The sequence below is a fragment of the Corythoichthys intestinalis genome, chromosome 21 (assembly GCF_030265065.1).
Source record: "Corythoichthys intestinalis isolate RoL2023-P3 chromosome 21, ASM3026506v1, whole genome shotgun sequence".
Taxonomy (NCBI): domain Eukaryota; kingdom Metazoa; phylum Chordata; class Actinopteri; order Syngnathiformes; family Syngnathidae; genus Corythoichthys; species Corythoichthys intestinalis.
In genome coordinates, this window is record NC_080415.1 from 26,906,608 (window position 1) to 26,931,472 (window position 24,865).

Consider the following 24,865-nt stretch of genomic DNA (forward strand, 5'->3'; position numbering starts at 1 on the left):
CCAGATTGGGGAAAAAGTGTTGTCATCTTGTTTGGTAAGAATGAAATCCTGCACCCACAGTGTGCCTTAGTGGAATAGGTTGGGAACCCCTGCCTTAGACAGTAATTTGCTTTGCATATTATTTTCAACAACAACAACAAAAAATTAGGGGAGGGCAATTGATTGATTGTAGCAACTTTTTGGGGGATTGAATGATTTAGACACAAACGTCCGACTAGTAATATGGCCGAAACACAAAAAGGTTTGCTAAAATCAAAGAAAACTTTTTTATTGAAAAATTAAGTGTTCAAATGCCAATATTCGAGTCATTCGAAAACTTTTTTCTATGATCGAAATTTTTCTTTTTGAAAATATATCTTTTGAAGCAACTTATTTTTTGATTGAATAATAAAGACACAAATGTCCTAGCCAAAATGTGGCCAAATGCAAAACATTACTTCAATCTAAAAAATTGACTTCAATCAAAAACAAAATTCAAAGAAAAATTTTGAGTTTCAAATTCATTTTTGCATTCAGACACATTTTTTGTTGATTGAAGTGACCTTTTTTTAAATTGAAAATATATATTTTGATTGAAGCAACTTTTTTTGAAGACAATGAAGACACAAATCTACCTCATATGGCGCCGCCTGGTATACAATTTTGACTGGGGTAACTACATTTGCATGACACCGGCGGGCGTACCCTATTCAATGGATGACGATCTTGGTGAAAAGTGCAGCTGTCCAAGCAGCCTGATTTAGAATTCCCCTCAAGAATAATGGGAAACAAAAAAACGCTCATTTTCAAATTATTATAAATATTCTTGTATGTTAGTTTTATTGCTGACACTGCATTTTGGGGTCATCAACATGTTGTGCCCCCCTGCCCCAAAAGTCAAAACTCTGCCTATGCTTGTAGTTGGAGTCAATTTTGGGCTCTTTTGTAAGGTGGGGCTTACCCTTTATTTCAAAAATGATCACAAAAACACTTTTGGGCCAGGAAGCAACGAGAAACGTTCCAAAACCCCGTCAGGACTCTTAATGATACAGTATAATTCTTTAGCAGTATGTCATCTAAACTCTTTGTAAATAACCGCTGGCTTCCAATTGCGCTAAGTATACGTGTTTATCCAGTTAAAAAGTTTTTTTCATCACAACAAACCTCATGTCTTTCTTCTAAAATGCAGCCCAGGGAGCTTTTGTCTTTTCATGACGTCGTCACCGTAACGTCACTCATTTGAAGGCTAAAAATAAGGGACTGTGGGTAAATTACCGCATCACATAAAACAGTGAAACAGGCAGAAGGTGCATTGGAAAAATAATTTCATTATTATTTAAAGACTTATTACTACATGTATTGTTCTTTTATTGTCTTGTATAATTTTATGAATACTGCTACATCAATTACATCAAATATTATTTGAATATTTTTCTTGATGCGCTTTTGGACGTGGCGACGCCCCTATCATTTGCCTCGCTCTATCGTGATCAATGGCAGTAAATGAGTTAACTTGCTTAGTTCGTGGATGAGACATCTACCGCTGTCAATGGCATTAAATGAGTTAACCCGTGAGTTTGTTCATTAACTTCCAGTCGTGCCATCAAACCGAGTCAACTCCTTCCCAATCGTCAAAAGACGCACGAGACAAAATGGTGGGCTGATACTTTATTTACATGCTGCAGGATGTGAGAAGCCATCGCCAGTGAACCGCCGGCCGCCATTTTTCAAGCGTGTCCCGACCAACCGTAACTTAACAGAACACAGAAGGCCTTTCTCTCTTGGTTTGCCTAAATTCCCTACATGCTTTAATTACTGGACTACCGAGCATAAAGTGGAAAAGTCGTCATTCAACATCTACTGACCTAACGCACAAATAATCAGCGAGAGAATGAACAAATTCGTTAAATTATCATCGGAATATGATGAAATCACTGAGCAAATAGAAAATGTATGATATAGTAAGAAAAAAGCTGTAAAATATTATAGTTTACAATAATTATTCACATTCAAAGGCTTTACATCTCAAAACATACACAACATGGCCCCTGAACATGACTTCAATCCAAATATGATTCATATATTAGAATTTAAATAACACAGAATGAACTAGAGGCTGAACAAGAGCACTCTAATAACCTTATACAAGAATAAAAATACAAAAACTGTCTCCTAATATCGTCGCATTACTTGCTTCAGATTTTTCATAATACATTATCTGTACATCACAGTTCTCGTCGGGTTATAAGGGGCTACGGGTCGAGGGGGTTCCGTACGCCCGTTTGATTTCTGACGAGTTCTCCGCGCTTTTGGAGCCTCTCCTCTGCTTTTCTAGACAGATACAGCAATTTTATCGCTTCTTGTTGGGATCAGATAAGGATATACTCGCACGCCGAGCCCCCCCGGGGTCCTAATCGCCGATATTCCAGAGCCGAGGGAAGCGGGACGGGCTTTGAAAAGGAACTGAAGGCATCATATTTTTCAGCCTATAAGTCGCACTTAACTGTGAGTTAGTCTGGCAGAAACATGCTAGCGACGTACATAGTAATACTTGAGCTTCCATTGATCGCAATAGTCGTCCAACCTATTTTGACTGGGAGAAGCTGGCAGCCTCCCGGTCAAAATGGATGTCTTACCACCAGCAATGGCAGCCTATTAGTTCATTTTTGGAAAACCATCATGCCAGTCAGAACAGTTGGAAGGTTTTTGATTTCCTTAGTGTGTTTTAAGTGGTAATATACCAATGTTACTGTGTGGCAGTCAGTCTTGACAACTTTTACAATGCAGTACATGTTAGCATTGAACACAGTAATCCTTCAATAGTCAGCCAATCCCCAAACTAAATCCCGCCCGAAAAAAATCCAATTTATACACCAGCTGACTCCGATTTATGTTTTTGTGCATGCTTGGCTGGTGCGACTTATAGACCGAGAATGATGCTAATCTGTGTAAAAACTAAAGAGTCTTAGACCATTTCTCTTCTACCGTGAACTGTTGGGTAGGCGATTTCGAAACTCGCGATTGCTTCGAAAACAATGATCGTATAATGTATAACCCGGTGAGGATTTTCCGGTCAGCAAGTAGGATTTTTCGTATTTCGACAGGATGCGCTGTGGATGATCGATCCCACAAAAAGAAAAAAAAAAAAAAAAAAAAAAAAAACTGAAATTCACATCACAAAGAAATAGCAAAGTGAACAAAACAGAACAGCCAGTAACATTTGCGATGGTTGCCGATGCAGTCACCAAAATACCCACCTTTTTATAAACTACCTTAATATCACCAGTGCCCTAAGGAGAGAGGAACGAAGAACTGCGCTACACGACTGGCCATGCAGGAAAAGGTAAGCGATTTTCGGAAGTACAAGCTAGTGGCATGTTTAACCGCCTCCTCGGCAACGGCTTCCGCCCGCTGGGATTCTGATTGGACCGCGATAAGCTAGTACCACTCGATTTCAGAAAACAAATACTGTGGAAATACACGGGCTCTTACAAAAATACATTTGAGTTTGGTAAATGCGCGAGACGGAATCAAGTGTACAGCTATATGCACTAGACAAGGAGGCGCTGTCTACGGTTTGCACATAGGACGCGGGTTTGGTTAGACTCTCGGATTCACGTAAATCGATATTTTTGCCTTATGTAGAGCAGGAAACCAGTCCTTGGATTGAATCGGGTGGAGAATGTACAAAAAAAAAAGCAGATGTGCTCGGTGGCGAAATTGCAACGGAAGCCTCGCGCGGAGCACAAAGAACAAGCAAAGCAACCCTGAATCCAAAGTCGTAGTCCCCCCTCCCCAATGATTCTACTCAGTAAAACAAACGAGGTCTAGATGCCAGCGTCTGAGTTTGTTTACACTGCGGTGATGAAGGGCACTAAAGAGGGTGTTACTCTGCTCAGTGATTGGCCACGGGAGGATGTGGGAGGAGCTCCTATAGGCCAGGGTTTTGGTGTCTTTGATAGATCTTTCGCCACACTTCCTGGATCTTCTTGCACCATCTGTCGGCGTTTCCGCTAGGGTCCATCAAATAGTATGTTCGGTTAGGCTGGAATGAAAGGGAAACAGAAACATTGGGTTATAATCGGGACAAATTCTCAGTCCGGGGGCTGGAGCCAGCCCGCCACATCATTTTAAGTGCCCAGCGAAAGTAAACCATGTGCTTCTCCTATTGGATGTCCCGATCGCATGTTTTTGCACCTGAGTCAGAATCACCTGGTTTTGAGAATCTGCCGATACAGAGTCCCAGTCCAATACCGGGGAAAATGTATTTGATTGTTTTTTTTTTTTTAATTTGAACAAAAGTTCCAAACATGTTACAGTACTAAATACAGTATTTCCTCTTCTGCTTTTTCCAGGAGTGCTGTTTTGCATCTTTTGGCAATGCCATTGTATGCAGCTTGAGCGGATTTGAGTGGACTCACTCAATGAAGCTAAGTATTAAATGAAGACAAGCATTTTTCTACTTTATTCTTGTTAAAAATAATTCAGTGGGACAGTAACAGGTTTAACACTTATCATAATTACATTCTAAGTGTTCAAAAACCATTTAGTAAAATATTTTTTAACAATATATATATATTTTTAAAATTATTATTATTATTTTTTAATTACCGTAAACATGTCCTATATACGGAAAACATTCAGGTGACTTGAAGTTTCGCTCTGAGACCCCCAATTTGGCCAAATTTCAAAATTGTCCTATATGCACGTGTGATACATCATTGGAAAGCTTAAAATCTTTTAGGGGAAAAAAACATTTGAACAGGAGGGCATTTAAAAAAAAAAAAAAAATTAAACAGTGAAATCCTATCTGGAGGTGAGAGCACGAGAGAGCAGAATTAAAGATGCCATGACTTTAATGAGATATTGTTGCGTACTTACATTGTTTCGATCCAAAAACTCCATGAAGCATATATCGCTGAGTGTCAAGACACAGCTGTGAATGGCCACACCTGGATTTTTTGGTATTTTATGGGTGAAACATTGTAATATATCACCTAACATATCGGAGAAAATGCGACAGTAACAAAAAGATATATAAAATGAAGCGATAGTTATGAGGTAGATATCCATGACTTTTTTACAGACACTATTCTTTTCATTGTGACATAATTTCTTTAAAAGTTTAAAATATGCGTGTAAATAATTTTTTAGTCTTTTTTTTTGTTAACGAAATATCAGACATCAATGATTCCAAGCTAAAAATGACAGACATTTTGAATAATAAATATAATTACTGAGCTTTTTTTATGGCAGTGTTGAAACAAAAGCGGTTGCGCAACGTCTGTAAACGGGGGTTTCCAGGGTAAAATGGACAAATTAAAAATAGTTCGGGGGCCAAATGCGCCATGAATCTGCTATGGCAGCATATAGACATATTGTTCTGTCAAACACAACAGTTGTTTTGGTTTAAAATATAGCAGTTTCTTTTAAATAGGGGTACAAGAGCAGAAACTGCTTTTTCAGTCTTGTCTGTGTTTTCCGCCATACATATATATTTCAATAAATGGTTTACAGACGTCGCGCAACAGCTTTTGTTTGAAACCAGCCATAAAACGAAGGTAATTAATTTTTATTAATCAAAATGTCTGTCATTTTTAGCTTAGAATCATTAATTGATGTCTAATATTTCTTAAAAAAAAACAAACAAACAAACAAAAAAACCCACTTAGAAAAATTATTCACTATTTTAAACTTTTAAACAAATTACGTCACAATGAAAAAAATGGCGTCTGTAAAAAAGTCATGGATATCTACCTCGTAACTATCGATTAATTGTATTTTTTTTGTTACTGTCGCATTTTCCCCAATATGTTAGATAAATAATCGATCCAAACAAAGAAAAATTGAAAGAAAAAAGTTTAAAAGGGTAAACATATGAAAGAAAACATCTCGACCACTCCTTGATGTCTGCGATTTTGCCATCATGACGCTTGTTATATTACCATGTTTCACCCATAAAATCTGTTTCTTGACACTCGATGATACATGCTACATAGAGTTTTTGGATCGAAACAAGATAAGTACGCAATAATATCTCATCATGGAGTCTTTAATTCTGCTCTCGCGTGCTCTCTCCTCCAGGTAGGGTTTCGCTGTTTAATTTTTTTTTTTTTTTTTAAATGCCCTCCTGTTCAAAAATTTTCATCCCCCAGAAAATAGAAATTTTAAGCTTTCCAATGATGTATCACAAATGCATATTGGACAATTTTGAAATTTGGTCACATTGGGGGTCTCAGAGCGGGACTTCAAGTCACCTGAGTGTTTTCCGCCATACATACACACACACATATATATATATATATTACACATATTTATTCTGTTGCCAGCTTGTCAGAGTCGGTTTTGTGATCAGTTTTTTCGTGAGCGCATTTGAACGTATCATGCGGGAGCGAGAGTGAGGGCACGTTCTGCTTTTACGAGCAGTCGCCGAGTTGTGATTGAAATGAATCTTTAGAAAACAATAACGAAAGCCTGACATCGTTAATTGCGATGTTACAATCCATGCTCAGTTGCATACTGATTTGCACCACTTAGAAAATAACAAATAGAAACATGGTGTGGCGCTGTGTACATTTCCTGGAAGTGGAAACCGCAACCAGGAAAATCTCGCTCTCTTAGAAGTAGCGATCATTTTGACAAGCGGAAAAGTCATGAAAGTTTAACTGATCGCGTACCTTTGTGACTTGAGGTCCCCTACGCATTTTTTACATACTCCAGTTTAGTGCTGCAATGATGAATCAATTAATGAGTATTTCGATTCGAAAAAAAAAAAATCGAATTTTTCTGCTTCGAGTATTCGTTTTGATTACATTGGCATTGAAATGGTTTGTTTTGAAAGTATTTGCATTTCGTTTTATTGATTTGTGTGGGCACACTGCTCTCTTAATGGCAACAGTGAATATTACATAACTCATTTCACATGGCTGAATCCAGCTGCTCCCAGTTAAGACCAACATAAGGTAAGTTTTTAGTAAGTTTTTGTTTGAGCTAATGTTTTTTTTTTTAACGTATTCGTAATTTCGTTAAGAGGTATAATTAGCTGTTTTTTTGGGGGGGGGGGGGGTTGAACTATTTGTTAAGAGCATTGTAAAAAAAAAAAAATTGTATTTAAGCTAGCAGACTTTCGCTATGTAAGTTAGCCAATTGTTTCTTTGTTGTACTTTGATCCTTTTTTTTTCCCATACTGTTTGAGGCTCAGCTCAGGTATGGTAATTTTTATGTTCTTTATCCAATTACTCGATTATTCGAACTAACTAGTTATCGATGAATCGACTACTAAAATAATCGATAGCTGCCTCCCTACACCAGTTAGAAAAAAAGTTTTAGCCCAGGGGTCGGGAGCCTTTTTGACCGAGAGAATCAAAACACCCAACATATTTTAAAAATATGATTCCACGAGACCGTCTATACTGTAATTTTCGGACACTAAGCCCCCACTTTTTCCCCCTCATTTTGAATCCTGTGGCTTATAATCCAGTGCGGCTTGATTCTTGGTTTAATTGAGTTTATAGGTAACACTTTAATTGACAGCGGCATCATAAGATTGTCATTAGACGGTCATAATTATGACACGACACTGTCATGGGTATTAATGAATTCTTATGACAGATGTCATTAAGTGTTAATTATTTTTTTCTGTTTCAAGTATTCGTTTAATTAAAGTGGCGTTGTAATGGTTTGTTTTGAAAGTGTTTGCATTTAGTTTTTTTGATTTGGGTGGTACAATTCTCTCTAATGGCAACAGTGAATCTGACATACCTCATTTCACATGGCTGAATCCAGCCGCTCCCAGTTAAGCCAAACATAAGCTAAGTTTTGTTTGAGCTAATGTTTTGTTCATAATTTAGTTTATAGGTATATTAAGATGTTTTTTGGGGGGAATATGTGTTTGAACCATTTAAGAGCATTGTAAAATAAACAAAAAAAAAAAACCAAAGCCTTTTAAAGTTTTTAAACTGGCGGACTTTTGCTATGTAAGTTAGCCATGTGTTCTTTCGTTGTACTTAGACTCTCATTTATTAATTTTTTTATTACCCTTTGAGGCTCAGCTCAGGTATCTTAATTGGGTCCGATTATTCGAACTAACTAGTTCATCGATTAATCGACTACTAAAATAATCGAGAGCTGAGGCCCTACTCCAGTTCGCTCGGCATTGAGTCTGGAGGGGCCAGCCCTGCTGCTGGCTGAGCGGACACTGAACACGTGAGAGGAGCTCTGAATATGCATATTAGAACACCAATTTCAGTGCAATCTGCAACAGGAAGACCAACAATGGGCACTGAATTAAAGTGTATTATTGCGTCGTATGTTTGAAGGTCCAAGAAAAATGTGTGAATAGACCATTAGCTCACATGTAAAATTACAGTTTGGCAGAGAGCCAGATGCACACATCAAAACAACCAGATGTGGCTCACGTGACACAGGTTCCCGACCTCTGTGTTAGCCAGTAGCCACACAGATGATGCGAATCATCACTACTGTGTGTGTGTGCACGATACTGACAGGCCACCGCCAATTCAGGAAAAGGCTCTTTTAAGAGAAAAGTCCTGCACTCACAGCGTAACGTAAGTAACTAGCTTGTAAAACACTACTCGTTACTGGAAAAATGTAGTATCATGACAATAACGTGTTACAACACTGCGACAGACATACGTTCGGCAGCCCTGGGCTAAAGTTATAATGACATGGATGCAGATATCAGGTGTCGTGAGAATTTGGTATGGGATATTTTAGTCGTGTGTACCGTGTGAACAAAGAAGGTTTTGAAGTTCTTGGCCTCGGGGCGTAATTCTAGCGACCAAGGGATTTCTCCTTTCAGGACCTTGTTGACAGGATCCACATAGTACAGGTGTGGACCTTCGGTGAGGAGCAGCTGTCTCCGTCGGGCAAATAGACCCTACAACGGAAAAACGGTGTCCATATACTCAACGTACTCTAAAATCAACGATTTATCCTTTTTTACCTTTCGTTTGTCCACTGGACCCATTTTTAAAATCAGGTTGTTTTCCACAAACTGGTGCCTGTTTAACAAGTAAAATGCGTCACTCCAGATACTAACGTGTGCATTCTAAAATGGGATACTTACCACGGATTTCCAGAGGTTTGTTTGTCCAGCAGCAGGAGCTTCTCCTCATCGGTGAACTGCAAGTCCAGCTCGAAGGAGTTGTTGTCCAGATCGTGGATGTACTGCTCGATGTTGCTGCTTGACCGTTGCGGCGGCGTCGACTCATGCGGCGACAGGGAGTGTGACGAGCTGGACTGGGCCACCTGCATGTTGCTGAACTGGCTCAGGAGGTCGTCGTACTGTGCGGACAAATGATGTTAATTTTTTATTGTTTTACGCACAACGCTTGTATAAGAAATAGGGCTGCCACAATGAATTGAACTGATTAACCTAAAAATAGAGGACCTAAAATATTTTAAAAATCTTTTCAATGAATATTCAGTTTTTCATCATTTAAAAAAAATGTTAAATACAGTAAATATTCTTATTTTTATTTAAATTGTCGAAATTATATAAAGAGACAAGCAGTATGTATTTCTATTTTTTAGTTGAAATATTTTTCATTTAAATTGGAAAAAAAAAAATCTTCTCTATTATTTATTTATTTTATATTCATTATATATAATTTATCTTTTTAAATTTATTTTCTCAATGATGAAAGAAGATTATCTTTGAAGTGACTCAATATTAGAAATGCAAACATCTCTTTCTGCTTTGGAAAACATATATAACTCCATAATTACAACATATTCTTAGTCCAACTTTCTCAGATACTTATTTAAAAAATAATCAGCACTTAGTCGACGAGCAAAATACTGTATTTTCTGGACTATAAATCGCACTTTTATCAAAGTTCAGCTGGGCATGCGACTTACACTCTGGAGTAACTTTTCTTTTCCTCCTGCTCGGACAGCTGCGAGATTATGCTGTGTTGTTTATGTAAAAAAAAAAACTGTTCATACGTTACGTTAACAGAAGCATATTTAGCCTGTTGTTCCTCCATTTCACTAGTGTTAATTAAAAATACAAAGCTTTTTCTTAGTTTCTGATCAATTAAAAAATTCACCCTAAAAAATGCGACTTACAGTATACTCAGTGCGACTTATATATCTTCATTGTTTATTCTTTGGCTGGTTCGATTAATACTCCGATTCGACTTATATTCCAGACAATACGGTAATTGTTTGTGGCAGCCCTAATTAGAAACAACCATGAAGAAAAATGCGCCTAATCCTACATTTCCGTAGCAGTCCTCGTCATCCTCCGACATGGCGGGCAGGTAAGGGGTGAGTTTAGGGGGCGTCTGAATGTGCAGGTCGCTCCACGATATGGTATCGAAGAAAGGGTGTTGTTTCAAAGGGTTGTACCCACCCATTTCTTCACACCCGATCCGATTCGAGGGGTCCAGTGACTGTAACAAAAATTCAGACCAGTGATGCACTTCAAATTTTTGCTCAAAACATAACCAAGTGTTTTCAGTTGCTTTCACTGAAATCAGGTCACAGATCATTTGTAAGCTCTTAACAGAAATTTGTCAATGCGCACAATGGCGATCGACGTCCAATCTATTTGAACTGGGAGGTGTGGCAGCGAATGCCACCCTCTCAGTTCAATGGGATGGACGTCTACGAGTAATAAACTCACGCCAATTCACAGCACAAGGATGCAATGTGCCACATGATTGGATGTCTATCACCGTCAACGGCAGCCAACCCGTTAAACAGCAGAGTTAGCAAAAAAACTTACCAAAAGCTGTTTGACAAGATCCTTGGCTCTGGGGAAGAATTTCTCTGGGAATTCATACTCCAGCTTTATTATCTTCTGGAATATTAAGTACTCGTTTCTGAGGGTAACGAAAATCAAATGAAAATTGACCATTTTTAAAAATTTCTTCTGGCTACGTCATGCTAAAATAAGAACTACTTACCCAGCTCTGAAAGGTGGTAGACCAGCCACCAATTGGTAGATAATACATCCTAATGCCCAAAGGTCAGAGCTAAATAGTCAACAGAATGAGGCAAAATAGAGATTATAGTAATATAATTCATAGAAGAAGTTATACTAATCCAGCTAGGTTACCTTTTGCAGGCTGATTTCTCTGTTAGCAACTCTGGAGAAACATACTGTGCTGTTCCCACAAAGGAGTTCGCTCGTGCTGTGGAAAAAGGAATGAAAGGCAGATTTATGACACTTTTCCTGAGAAAAATAGTACCGTATTATCCGAACTATTTATTATTTAACTTTGAACACTGCGTTTTTAATAACGCAGAAGCTAATTAATGGATTTCTACAGGCTAACTAGCTTCCTGCTTCCTTTTTTCATTAATTCATTTTGCTTAGTGTAGCATTTTGCTAACCCTATGAAGACTTGCTTTCAAGAGAAGACCCTTGGCATCGCTATAGATTAATGATTCAAAGATAATCATGGGGAGTTTGACACTATGTTAGCACGCTGCTAGATGAGCTAGCAAAGCACTATGGGGTTTTTATTGCGGAAGACTCCGTTTGATGCGCTGATGCTAGCTATGAGCGCTCGGACAGCCACAGTTTGCAATCATGAAGCTATGCTTGCACACGGCTAGCTGGGTCTGTTCGGCGCTATGGGAATTTTATTGCACAAGAAAGGTCCATCTGATGTTTGATGTCATTGCGGAACAACAAATTAAAGCTAGCCAAGAGCGCTCTGACATTTGCTAGCTGTTATGCTTGCCGAGTTCATTCGACACGAGGGGAATTTTATTGTGGAAGAAGACCCCATTTGGTGTTTGATACCATTACGGAAAAGCAAATAAATGTTGGCCATTACGGATCAAGTTAAAGCTAGACATGAGCGCTCTGACATCCACAGTTTGCCAGGATAAAACTGCTATGCTAGCATGTTCCTAGCAGAGTTTGTTAGGCCCTAGGGGAGTGTTCATGCGGAAGATACGGCAATCTGATGTTTTGTGTCATTACGGAACAAAAAATTAAGCTAGCCATGAGCGCTCTGACAATTGCAGTATGCGAGCTATTTATTTGGCAGTACCGGAATATTATTGTGGAAGAAGACCCCATTTGAGGTTTAATGCCATTACAGAAGGGCATAAAGGCTAGCCATTAGCGCTCTGACATCCACAATGTGCTAGGACCAAGGTACAATGCTAGTGGTGACAGATGTTAGCCACAAATATTTGATGCTTGTTGCCATTACAGAAGAACACCTTAAAACTAGCCACGATCGCTCTGTTATCCAGAGCATGCTAGGTTAAAACTGCTATGCTAGCATGTTTCCAGTTGAGTTTGCTTGGCATTATGGAGATTTTGTTGTTGGAGAAGACTCCGCTTGATGCTTAGTGCAATTACAGAAGAGTAAGCCCAGTGTGAAGAGCAGTCCACGGTAAGCGCAAAACGGGAGCCTGACGCTGTCATGAAGTGAAAAGCGGCAAGCATATTTACTATAGTCCATTGTTGCACATAAAAACAGCGACTTTTCCTATTTCAAGGAGTAAGGGACATTAGCAGTGCAGCAGTGTAAAGAGTTTTACTAGTTTCGCTGAGGTGGTGAATAGTTGTTGTTTGTGCACTACATTTCCACACAAACGCACATCGAAGTACTATTTAGCATAGCAAGGAGAGGTATGAGTAATTTTTCGAATGTCCCAGAGCAAACGGAACTTTAAATAAGCGCATTTATCAAGGTTCCGTCGGCCGTGGTTTGTGTTTATCCGTCCGCCAAATTAAACTGATAGCACAGATATAAGTACGCCTGCCCCTCTGCTATTGGATGTGTTGTTGACGTCAGCGCGGCGGCGCTCTGAAAATAGAACAAAGCTCTAATTTGGGCCCCACCTCTCGGCGCAAATTAATTCAAACTTGCCCAAAATGGCCGCCCACCACTCACTTTCGCTGAGAAGTCCCCTTCCACATACAAATGAATGGGTTGCCGCTGAACCCTTCACACTCAGCTGCCGCTAGTTTGAAACAAGCTACTATGCTAGTCGCACTGACAGCTAGTAGCACCTATATTAAGAGAACTCAGTTCCCTGAAAGCCATGAAGTCAAGGTAAAGTTGATTTTAGTTTTCTTCTTTGCAATGAGTGTGACATAGCTTTTGAATTGAAGTACATTTGTGGTTTCAGACTGGCTTTGAACACACCAGTGGGACTTGTGACACTTTTTGCCTTGCATTTCAATGATGAGGATGCAACTTGACCTGTTAATATTGTTGATTTAGTCCTTAATAAGATTTTAATCAACCATATCTTTTGAACATCTTTCTTAAATTTTATTAAATTTGGGTGCTACGGCTTATAGTCCAAAATTTCCGCAAATGTACCTTGCTTGCTGTCCGATGACAACTGTTTCGCTGTCCCGAAATCTGTTATCTGGATGTGCATCTCTTCGCTCAATAGAATATTCTCTGGTTTCAGATCTCTGAAATAAAGCGAGGTTGGTCAGAAGTCGAACAACGAAAAAAAAAAACCCAGAAAAAACCTTACTTACCTATGGATAATTCCCTTATTGTGCAAATATTCTAGAGCGCTAACAATTTCCGCTGAATAGAATCTAGTGCAGGTCTCATCAAAAGAACCGATTTTACGAATGTATTTTAGGAGTTCCCCATTTTTTGCGTAGCTGAGACCAAAATCTGAAAAATGTTCGTTAAGGAAGAACACTATTGTTATGACAAAATTGAACAGTCATCGCCAACTAGACAGGATACACAACTTCTCGTCGTCTTGAAATGTGAAGAAGAGCTTGACGAAGAACGGGTGCTCGAGATTGGACATCAAGTCCCTTTCCCGTTTCACATACTGGGCTTTGTTCTGCTTCATGATGTGCCGCTTCTCTAATATTTTAACTTAAAACACAGAGAAAATACACACTTCAGCTTTGAGTCATTTGCTATTTTTTTTAGCTGCGTTTGGTGTTCAACTTACTTGCATATTCTTTGCCAGTTACCTGCTCTCTTGCCAGGACAACCTTGAAGAGAGGTAAAAAAAAAAAAACGATGAGTCATTTGAGAATGCTAATCAGAGGAATGCTCGCATGTAGCTACAACGACCCAACAATAATTAAAAATGAAAGAGGAATGTGACATATACATATATTGCAGGTGTCAAACATGAGGCACGGGGGCCAGATCCAGCCTGCCACATAATTTTGTGTGGACTGAAAAAGTAATTTAATGTGCATCAACTTTGTTTTATTTCACTAAAATGAGATTTAAACAAGATTAAGACCAAAAACTTCAGATTTTTAAATTTAAAAAATTCTGAAAAATAAAAACAGTATAAAACAAAAATACAAAATAAAGAAAACCTTTACTGTATTTTAGTGCTGCAACGATTAATGGATGAATTAGACTAGAAAAAGATTTGAATTAAATTTTGCAGCTTCGAGTATTCGTTTTAATTAAAGTGGCGTTGTAATGGTTTCTTTGAAAGTGTTAGCATTTAGTTTTATTGATTTGAGAGGATACACTGCCCTCTAGTGGCAACAGTGAATATCACATAACTAATTTCACGTGGCTAAATCCAGCTGCTTCCTGTTAAGACCAACATAAGCAAAGTTTTTGTTTGAGCCAATGTTTTTTTAATGCATTCGTAATGTAGTTTATAGAGATATTTAGCTGTTTTTGTGGGAATATGTGTTTGAACCATTTGTTAAGAGCATTGTTAAAAAAAGTTTGCATTTTATAGCATTTGCATTTAAGCTAGCGGACTTTTGCTAGGTGAGTTAGCCAATTGTTAATTTGTTGCACTTAGATCCTCATTTTTATTTTTTTCATACCTTTTGAGGCTCAGCTCAGGTATTTTAATTTTCTATATTCTTTATACGATCAGTCGATTATTCGAACTAACTAGTTCATCGATTAATCGACTACTAAAATAATCGATAGCTGCAGCCTTCCTGTATTTCCTTCATGAAATTTAAATACAATTTCTGTGGTCCTCATTGACAGATCACTACTACTTGACCATTTTTCACTTTTAAAAAATATAAATATAAAATTTAAAATCAATGTTTTAAAATTCTAAAAATATTTAGCGTTCCTTCCCCCCATTTTTAAAATTAAAAACAAAACATAAATACAAAGAATTTAACTTTTATTAAAAAAAAAAAGTATTGTGTTTTTCCTCCTGTTTTGTTCTTTAAAAAAAAAAAAAACATAAATTTGCTATTAACTCATACAACAATAGATGTCCAATTCATTTGAAGTTGTAGTACTGACGAGGAATGTTCATGTTTTAGTGCCATTAAATGAATGGGTGAATGAACATTCATTCATTTGCCCCTGCCAGTCCAAATGGATTAAATGTCTAGCGCCGTCAATGACAGCCAATGAGTTAAGAGGCAGAAAAAAAAAATCTCCAAGATGATTTTAACACCCCGATATAGATGTATACCGTCGAGAAGGAGCCCTCTCCCAGAATTTTGCCGAACTTGAAGTCCTCTGGTTTCTTCTTGCGAGGCTGAGGCGCCTGCACCACCTTCTGGGCGCGAAAGCTGGAGCCCTGACCGCCGGCGGACGGTCCCACAGCGCGGGGCTCTGAGGGCGAGCCCTCCATGCCGGGACAGTGGCTGCTGCTCAAGTCGGGGTGGTTCCTTACCATTGATGGATGCGAGCGGGAACAAATGACAACGCTGGGCTGAATGGGCACGACATCATACTGGAAACAGAAGCGAGGACAACATTCGTCAGCGGAATACCAACTGTATACGGTGGTACCTTGAAATTTAAGGGTTTAGAGTAGGTTGTGTGTCAAAACGTGTGCATGATTAGGAGTAGCTCACGATACGAGATACAAGGCTCACGATATGGCGAGACGACAATTAGCGAATCGTGGGTCAGGAAATCAATCTAAGTAATGAACAGAAAAACAAGCTCTTCATCCTTCTGCTTTTAGTTGGAATTAGTTGACCCTCAGTGGCAGCCAATGCCAGGCAAGGAGTTCAGTTTGGGGCATTTCATGTCATTTCCTGTTGATTTTCGGTCACTTCTTTCTGGGCATTTACGGGTCATTTCCTGTTTGTTTCGGGGCATTTGTAGGTCATTTCCGGTCGATTTTGTGTTACTGAACAGGAAGTGACTCAAGAAGGTCCCCACATGTATAGGAAGTAACCTGTAATTGCCCTTGAACTGGAATTGACATGTAAATGCCCACAAAAGACTGGCTGTAAATGCTCTGGTTTCAGTACCATCGACGGCGCTAGACGTCCAATTCAGTCAAAATGAACTGGATGTCCAGCACCGTCGATGGTAGCCAGTGAGCTAATGTAGACACTAATGTAAGATTTTGGTAACAACCTGTTGATTCCATTTAACTCATATTAAACAGTTACCCAGCAGTAATTATACAGGAGACACCTGGTACCGTAATTTTTGGACTATAAGCTGCTACTTTTTTCCTTCAGTTTGAATCCTGCGACAGTCTAGTGCGGCTTATTTGTTAATTTATTTGGGTTTATATGTAACACTTTTTTTTGACAGCGGCGTCGTAAGACCGTCATAATTATGACATGACACCATCTTGGGCATTACTGAATGCTTATGTCATTAAGTGTCATCCTGCAAATTATGTCACAAACTCTGATTATGTCTAGCTTGGATCTTTTACATCCATTCAAAAGTAAGATAATTTGCCGGATAACACTAAATGACACCTGTTATAAGCATTCATAAATGCTTAATTATTAGGGTTGTTCTGATCATGTTTTTTTTGCTCCCGATCCGATCCCGATTGTTTTAGTTTGAGTATCTGCCGATCCCGATATTTCCCGATCCGATTGCTTTTTTTCCTCTCCCGATTCAATTCCAATCATTCCCAATAATTTTTCCCGATCATATACATTTTGGCAATGCATTAAGAAAAAAATGAATAAAACTCGGACGAATATATTGATTTAACATACAGTACATAAGCACTGTATTTGTTTATTATGACAATAAATCCTCAAGATGGCATTTACATTATTAACATTCTGTGAGAGGGATCCACGGATAGAAAGACTTGTAATTCTTAAAGGATAAATGTGACTTTGTATATTGTGACTAAATATTGCCATCTAGTGTATTTGTTGAGCTTGCAGTAAATGATACTGCAGCCATTTAACTTCTGCCCAAATGCATGATGGGAAGCGCAACCATGACTGTGCGTAGGGGCACCAATTGATATATCTTCTCTGCGTTGGAAAAGAACATAGGGTGTTAAGAAAATGATCAACTACTACCTTTCTTCCCCACCTTGCCTCCCACGTTATTTTTAATTGCTGAGAGAGGTATTGTAAGGCTTTAGCCACATATAAATGGCTCCAAAGGCTGTCAAAATTCTCTCTACTCATTAAACGCTGCCTTTTAGCGCTAACTATAGGTAAAACGGCGTCTTCACAGATTGAACGCGTCAATGCAGTGGCTCATGCAGCGCATGCATTAATTACTTAACGTGATTAATTTAAAAAAATTAATTACCGCCGTTAACGCAATAAATTCGATAGCCCTACTTTAAGCCAAAACTACTCTGGATGAGTGTAAGACATTTTGTCTGTAACGTTAAATACAATTGGAAAACGATTTAAATCAAAAATATATATTTATATTAAAAAAAGGCATATCAGATATTTTTTTGCCGATTCCGATACTTTGAAAATGACGTGATCGGACCCGATCGATCGGGATGCCAATCGATCGGGTCCGATCACGTCACATCTTTATTAATTATTATAAATAATTATGATTGAAAGTGATTAAAGTGTTACCAAATGCCATAACTAGCAATTAATGAAACAACTGGAACAGTAACTGAAAAAATAATTAGCACAGAAAATGAATTTTGATTGTTATTTACATCAGTAGCACTGCAATGCATGCTAGGAGGACTGTTGGAAGACAACAGTGTTGACAGCAGGTGGCAGCAGAGGTTGACATTCTCCCTGAAGGGAGCAGTAAAGACAAAATGAATCTTCTTGAAGCAATGAAGACATAAACCACCATGAAGCTTTGAACCACTTGGCTCCAAAGCTTCACTGTGGTTCATTCGGTCTTATGAGAGTTGTTTGATGCCGCTGTCAAATAATGTGTTATCGGTTAACCATAATACAGTGAGGACAGTTGCGTCTCATAGTCCAGTGCGGCTTATCTATGAAAAAATTGCGTTTTTATGCCATATTTGGTGGGTGGCGGTTTATAGTCAGGTCCGCCTTATAGTGTAAAAATTACGGTTGTTTGGTAGCATACTTACAAGCCATTGTTCTGTTTTTTTTTGTTTATTGAGTTTATTTTTTACTTTGCGAACCAAAATTTTAAGTACAAAACTTGAAAGGACGCCAGCTGCTGATGTCACTCTCTAAGACACACCTCTTAAAGGGACGGACCCATCACATAAACACAGATGTACAGTCATTAAATTCAAAACTAGTTTTTTTTTTTTTACATTGTGTCCAGTGTAACTTTCTTTTAAAGCAGCAAAATTGTGCTTTTTTTGACTGCTGCTTGATTTATGAGTATTAAGTTGAGTTTCAAGACCAGTCACGGAATGAATTTAACTCCTAAGTAGTATAGTTAACACAATTTAAAGTGAGGCCATTTGAGGGGCAAAGTCTATAAAAAGATAAGGACATAACCACAGAAGGAAATCCTTCTGAGCTGTCTAAACTTCCCGATGTTTCAAGTTTTTGAAAAGTTCAAAGGGAGACTCTTGTTTACAAATGGTAGAAGAACGTACTGCTGCAACACTCATTCTGATGAGAGCCAAAAATGAACCAGGGTTTCAAAATTTACAGGAACTGTAGTGAGTCAATGAGTGTCAGTAACAGTTGTTTCACATAGGATATAGAATACACGCCTACTTGTGTTAAGAGTAGCAATATCCATTGATAAAAGGTCATCTCACAACGCCGACGCTATTTACCTGTCATTGTCTTATCCTCTTTATGCTCATTTTGATTAAAACGTCAACAGGAAGTGGCTTTTAAAACATTTAGACCTTCTACTTCCTGTATTTTAATGTTGTGATGATGGAATTTGGAGACTAGCCAAGCATTTTATGTTGTTTGTTTGTACTCAGCGAATAAAGTTTGTGAACCAAATCCAGCCTTGGTCATTATTTCACACCTCGAGACAACAAACAGGGAGGTTGTAAATTCCAGGGCGTCGTTTGGTGCTTGTAAGAACAATAACACGCGCATCGCCGTTTACAACTGGCGTTACGTTTCCTTTTATCTCATTCACAACCAAGGTGTGGCCATTTATCCGCTTTTCATCCGCAAAGCTGGCCCAAACAGAACCACCGTTGTTTGACTCACTTTCCGCAGGTCTACAGTTTAGGTTAACAAGTTATTTCCAGATATCAATAACCCACGTATGGACTAATTCTGGCTGCATCGGGGCCTGTGTGAACTTTCTCGGGCTACCTTGCCAAGCCGGACTGACTTAATAGTGAGTTCTAAACTTACAAATGAGCTCAAAGGCAGTATTCTGAAGGACAACTTTAGAGCATTTCATATATTTTAATTTAGCCCCCTGTCAGTCCAAGTGGGAGTTAATGAGCACAACAGTAGCTTGACAGCCAGAGTTAACGTTGAGAGCGCCAAGCCGCTTAGCTTAGCGTTAGCTAACCAATTCAAACTGAGTGAAACTGTACAAGTATCAGCTCGGTGTCTGGTGTAATTCAACAAAGAAAACAGTAGAGTAAAGCACACGTGTAGGTTAAATTACGCGTTCAAACTGGGACCAATAATGTCGGTGAATTTCGGCGAGTTAGCCGGGCTAGCATAGCTGTGCGGTGTTCAGGTTAGAACGAGCTTCGCGGCTAGCTACCCGCCGCTCTTCCGACGAAGGCCCGAGCGAACTATTTGTTGTCAAACAAGCGCCACACGGCACATTTGTCCCGCCGGCTTCGTCGTGTGCTCCGTGTGGATGTGGCGAGACTCACCAGCTGACTTGTAGCTCTTGCCATGGGAGTTTTCCGCGAGTATTTATTTGGAATAAAATAATTAGAGATGCTCCGGTAATGGCTGCCTCTGCGCCTTCATTTTCGAGCTGTGACGTCGTTCCACAACAATGTTACCGCAGGACAGCAGAGTCCCGCTGTGTCCGCCCCCTCGCCACATTTACAGTATAAAACAACTTTTTTTTAAACTGGAAAAACGGACAGGCGACGAAAAATTAAATATGTAGTTCGCAACGAAATTTAGAACACTGCAAAGTTTCTCCAGTCTTTTTAATGCTGTAGCCGGGTAGTCGGGGCGAGATGCGGCGTTCACTTACCGCCGTTTCCATTAAAAATACTCAGGTGACGCGGTGGGAAAATGGGATTCCCCCACTTTGAAGTGTATTAAGGACCTAAAACACCGGAGTACTTAATGAAAATTTATGTGTAAGACCGCAACAAAAAAGAAATCATCAAACGTACCAGAGTATTTTAAATAAAAATTTACTAGCAATTATTAATAATCATGTTGGTGTAACTTGGTGTAATAGAAACAAACTTTTTAACACATACAATGCAAAAATCGCAATGCGAAATTCAACGTTAAAATGTGAATTTTAAGTGGTAATGAAGTTTTAGCAAATAAGTGTGGGTTCCTGGATTGAAAAAAAATGCTAAAAGGTGAGTATTTAGCAAACAAAGGGGAATTTGTTTTTACTCTCTATTACAGGGGGTCCCCAACTTTATCCTGTGAGGGCCACATAACTTTTCCCTTCTCTGATGAGGGGCTGGGGTCAATTTGTAACAGAAAAAGTGTGACGATTGCAGGAGTGCCTAAATGTAAAAATTTATTGTTTTTCAGAAAGCCACAATCAAATAACCCTTTCTGGATTCTTCACGAAACAAAATAATAATATGATAATAAATAATAATAACACTATTAATAGATAATAACCAAATAACCCTCTCTGAGCACTTCACAGAAAAAGGCCAGGAAATAAATAACCCTATTGAGAAAAAAAAAAAAAAAAAAAATTCAAAATGCTCTCTGGTATTGTTCAGGGGGCCGGACCAGATGTGGAGGCGGGCCATATCCGGCCCGCAGGCCGTAGTTTGGGGACCCCTGCTCTATTAGTTGTTCAGAGAACTACTAGCAAAAATGCTAAATTAGCTAATGACAACAATTGGGGAAAAAAAGCCTTCCCAGCATTTATTTTTCCAGATTTATACAAATATATGGCGGAAAACACAGACAAGACTGAACAAGCAGTTTCTGCTCTTGGACCCCTCTTTAAAATGAACTGCTGTATTTTCGCCAAAAGAACGGTTGTGTTAGAAAATTGTCTATATGCTGCCATAGCAGATTCATGGCGCATTAAGCCCCCGAACTATTTTTAATTTGTCCGTTTTACCCTGGAAACCCCCGTTTACAGACATCGCGCAACTGCTTTTGTTTCAAACCAGGCATAAAAAGTAATTATATTATTCAAAATGTCTGTCATTTTTAGCTTAGAATCATTAATGCATGTGTAATATTTCATTAAAAAAATATTCACTTGCATATTTTAAACTTTTAAACAAATTACGTCATAATGATAAAATTGGTGTCTGGAAATAAGTCACGGATATCTACCTCATAACTATCGCTTAATTGTATTTTTTGTCACTGTCGCATTTTCCCCAATATGTTAGATGATAATCTATCCAAAGAAAAAATTGAGAAAAAAAAAAGTTAAAAAAGGGTAAATATATGAAAACATCTCGACCACTCCTTAATGTCTATTTCTGCATCGCGACCCATGTTATATTACCATGTTTCACCCATAAAATCCCCCAAAAATCCGTTTGTGGCCATTCACATCTGTGTCTTGACATTCGGTGATACATGCTACATGGAGTTTTTGGATCGAAACAAGATAAGTACGCGATAATATCTCGTTAAAATCATGGCGTCTTTAATTGTGCTCTTGCCTCCAGTTGGAGTTTCGCCGTTTTATTTTTTTTTAAATACCCTCCTGTTCAAAATTTTTCTTCCCCCAGAAAATTGGGATTTTAAGCTTTCCAATGATGTATCACATGTGCATATCGGACAATTTTGAAATTTGGCCAAATTGGGGGTCAGAGCGGAACTTCAAGTCACCTGAGTGTTTTCCGCCATATATTTTTTAAAATCTAGAAGCTTGTAAATTTTAAAATAGCAGAAATATAGGGGGGGGGGGAACTCTTAAAGTATTTGATACAATGAAAACATTTTGAAAAACATACAAATAAGCTAAAGAGTCCTTTTATCAGGTCAAAAATAAACATTTGCGTCAAACAGATAAGTTTTAATGTGACGACTTTGCTGCAGCCACTTCCTCTTCAACGTCTGAGACATTTTCTGACTCATTATGTTTTTCACCATCTTCTGCTTCATCATCAGTGTCCTCATCATCATTCTCGCCATCTGACGTGTCGTTGTCCTCGCTGGAATCCTCCTCATCAGGTTCCCTAAATCCAAAAATAAAAACAGAGCACAAAGTTGTTCTACTAAAAACTGAAGTGGAGATTCTTTACCAAACCTATCAAATAAAATTAACTCATTCACGACCAGTCCAGTTATATGTATTTGGACAGGTAACAGTCTGTCATGGACCATGGTAACTTTAAAGACGTCCACAAATGAAATGCAAGATCCTTACCAATGACGTCTGTTGAGATTCATACATTCAACTCCCGAGTTGACGTCAAATGGATCTACGAAAAACAGCTTACATTAAAAACTAAAATATATATTTTTAAAATATTTTCAGTTGCTTCAGTAGACAACAGTTTAAAAAACAGAACTACAATATTATAATAGTGTCCGTCCAAATTAAAAAACAAAAGACATATTTGTTCCCATGTTTACCTATTTCCTCCTCTTCTGGTTTAGAAGTTAGAAATTCCTTCTCCACAGCAAGAAGCTCTTCCTCTGATTGGCAGGCAGCATAACTCTTCAGCAGAACTTTATTAAGCTCCAGGAACACAGTCCCCCACTTAAATTTCTTCAATAGCAGCACAGCCAGTTCCTCGAAACCTGTTGATGTATAACACAGGATGAGTTTTTTTAGTACGTCTTAAAATCCAACTAAAAGAATCTTACGTAAGCCTTACCGACAATACAAAAAGTGGCTGCAAAGGCCTCGACGCAAGATAATTTGCACGGCTTCCCGTAGTTGACCGGGTTTGCAGCGACGAGGTAAGGTAGCAACCGTGGATGACTTCCAACCATCTTGTTGAACGGGGTCTCCTCAAGTTTGGCCCAGGAGCAATCAATTACTGCTAGTCCTTGCTGGGCCACAATCTCCCTGAAAATTGAGAGATATGTACATCTAAAGCAGGCGTCTGTCTCTGTCACAGGCCGTATCCTAGTAACCTATTATAAAATTAACTATTTTGATAGTCAATGAATCGTTAATTAAGACATTGTAGATACTGTAGTCCTCAACCTGCCATTGAGGACGATCTGCCAGCTTGTAATTGTCCCGTCGTCATCCAAAATTACAAGTGGGTGACAGCGCTTTAGGTGTTCATTCACGGCTGACGTATAGCTAAACTTGGCACTGAAGAGACGCAACAGCGTACCCTCCTTTGTTTCGTTAAAATAAGTCAATGTTTTGGCCACTCTGGTGCGTTTCTTTTTTTTTTTGGCTTTGTACCGCCATCACCACTTGGATATCAAGCGTCCAACATTACCCCCCCCCCCCCCCTTAAAAATGTTCTCCTCGGAGCTACACAATTAACGTAGGTCACCCTTTTTTACTTCAAAACCACGAATTTCGCCGAAAAGTGAGAGCTTCTCATGCCTGGGATTAAAATTTCAATTTAAGCAAGAGATGTGAAAATGATGCACAGAATCGACTTTAGTGGGTGACACCAAATGATGGAGCGAGCCGGATTTGACCCCAAGGCCTTCAGTTTGACAACTGCTGTCTAAAAACCTAATAAACCTAATCTGTCACGCTGCTTTATAAAAATCTGCAAAAAAAAGTCATACCTGTCAGCTGGCGTCACATATTTTGTACCCATAGGGCTCAAAATCAGTCCGTTAAACCTCTGATTTAGGCGGAGGTTGCGTACGAAACCCTTTCGTACTAGTTTTCGGCCTGTGCAACGCTTAGGGTCACAGTGGCCCAACTCCCACATGGCAAGGGGGCAAGGTAGCTTCATTTGGGGGGTCTCTGCTCCCACATCATCTTTGTGAAGACTTGCTGTCATAGAAAACACAATAAACATACTTGTCATCCTTTTGGATTCACATTCTTAAGGAGGTACAAACAAATTTGGTAAGATTTGAAGTGAACATGACATTAGAACTATATTTGCCTTCAAATGCACAGTGCATTTCTTCTGTAAAAGCCTCTAATGTTTTCCCTTTCACTTTGTGTCGTTTTTCTTTTCCTTTGTTGTCATGTCGCACAAACTTGCCCTGTTTCTTCCGTCCCATTTTGCGAACCAAAAATGTCGTATAATATACTGCAAGAAATTACTATACGTCAAAAGTTGGTGTCAAACCAACAGCAACACATGCTTCCTGTTGGTTAGCTAGCATTAGCATGTAGAAAAAATATTCGAAACACGTCAAAACTGAGCCGCCGTTTAACGTGTCGTCATGAAAATACTATATGTTTCACAGTTTTGAAAAAAAAAAAAAAACAACAAATAGCAATTGTTTCAGCTGCTAAAATAAAATTGCGACGTACTTCCTTCTAAGTAGACAGCGCATGCGCACTAAACATCAACAGACGCTGTTAGCTAGCAAGCATTAGCGTGTATAGGAAATATACGGGAAAATGTGCGCATTAAGTCAAAATTTTAAGCGTGTTGACGTGATGAAAATAGAAATAGTTTCGTCGTTTTTGAAAACGTAACAAATTGCAAATGAATTCTCTTTAGCTTCTAAAAATAAAATTGCGACGTGTTTCCCCACAGAGCGCATGCGCAAGAG

At 38.8% G+C, this 24,865-nt stretch overlaps 2 protein-coding genes across 2 annotated transcripts; both read right to left on the minus strand.

Annotated features, from left to right (window-relative positions):
- Positions 1–1,632: 1,632 nt before the first annotated feature.
- Positions 1,633–20,224, minus strand: pdpk1b (3-phosphoinositide dependent protein kinase 1b). Its single transcript, XM_057826848.1, has 14 exons — positions 19,900–20,224; positions 15,376–15,639; positions 13,906–13,948; positions 13,689–13,826; positions 13,469–13,613; positions 13,302–13,399; positions 11,066–11,141; positions 10,914–10,982; positions 10,733–10,829; positions 10,224–10,397; positions 9,068–9,285; positions 8,945–9,002; positions 8,726–8,878; positions 1,633–4,024 (listed from the first exon to the last, which is right to left on the minus strand). The coding sequence occupies exons 1-14, from the start codon at positions 19,921–19,923 to the stop codon at positions 3,911–3,913; spliced, it is 1,671 nt and encodes a 556-aa protein (XP_057682831.1). The 5' UTR covers positions 19,924–20,224; the 3' UTR covers positions 1,633–3,910.
- Positions 20,225–20,391: 167 nt separating this feature from the next.
- On the minus strand, positions 20,392–24,600 carry tsr3 (TSR3 ribosome maturation factor). Its single transcript, XM_057826854.1, has 6 exons — positions 24,244–24,600; positions 23,915–24,128; positions 23,032–23,225; positions 22,787–22,954; positions 22,578–22,632; positions 20,392–22,386 (listed from the first exon to the last, which is right to left on the minus strand). The coding sequence occupies exons 1-6, from the start codon at positions 24,362–24,364 to the stop codon at positions 22,224–22,226; spliced, it is 915 nt and encodes a 304-aa protein (XP_057682837.1). The 5' UTR covers positions 24,365–24,600; the 3' UTR covers positions 20,392–22,223.
- Between the last annotated feature and the right edge of the window lie 265 nt (positions 24,601–24,865).

Coding starts and splice junctions, on each gene's coding strand:
- pdpk1b (XM_057826848.1), bottom strand. CDS start 19,923: ATGGCAAGAGCTACAAGTCAGCTG. Junction 10,983..11,065: donor GAGAAATCAGCCTGCAAAAG/GTAACCTAGCTG, acceptor TTGACTATTTAG/CTCTGACCTTTGGGCATTAG. Junction 4,025..8,725: donor AAACCTTCTTTGTTCACACG/GTACACACGACT, acceptor CTTTCATTCCAG/CCTAACCGAACATACTATTT.
- tsr3 (XM_057826854.1), bottom strand. CDS start 24,364: ATGGGACGGAAGAAACAGGGCAAGTTTGTGCGACATGACAACAAAGGA. Junction 22,955..23,031: donor AGCCACTTTTTGTATTGTCG/GTAAGGCTTACG, acceptor ATACATCAACAG/GTTTCGAGGAACTGGCTGTG. Junction 22,633..22,786: donor ACCAGAAGAGGAGGAAATAG/GTAAACATGGGA, acceptor TGTTTTTCGTAG/ATCCATTTGACGTCAACTCG.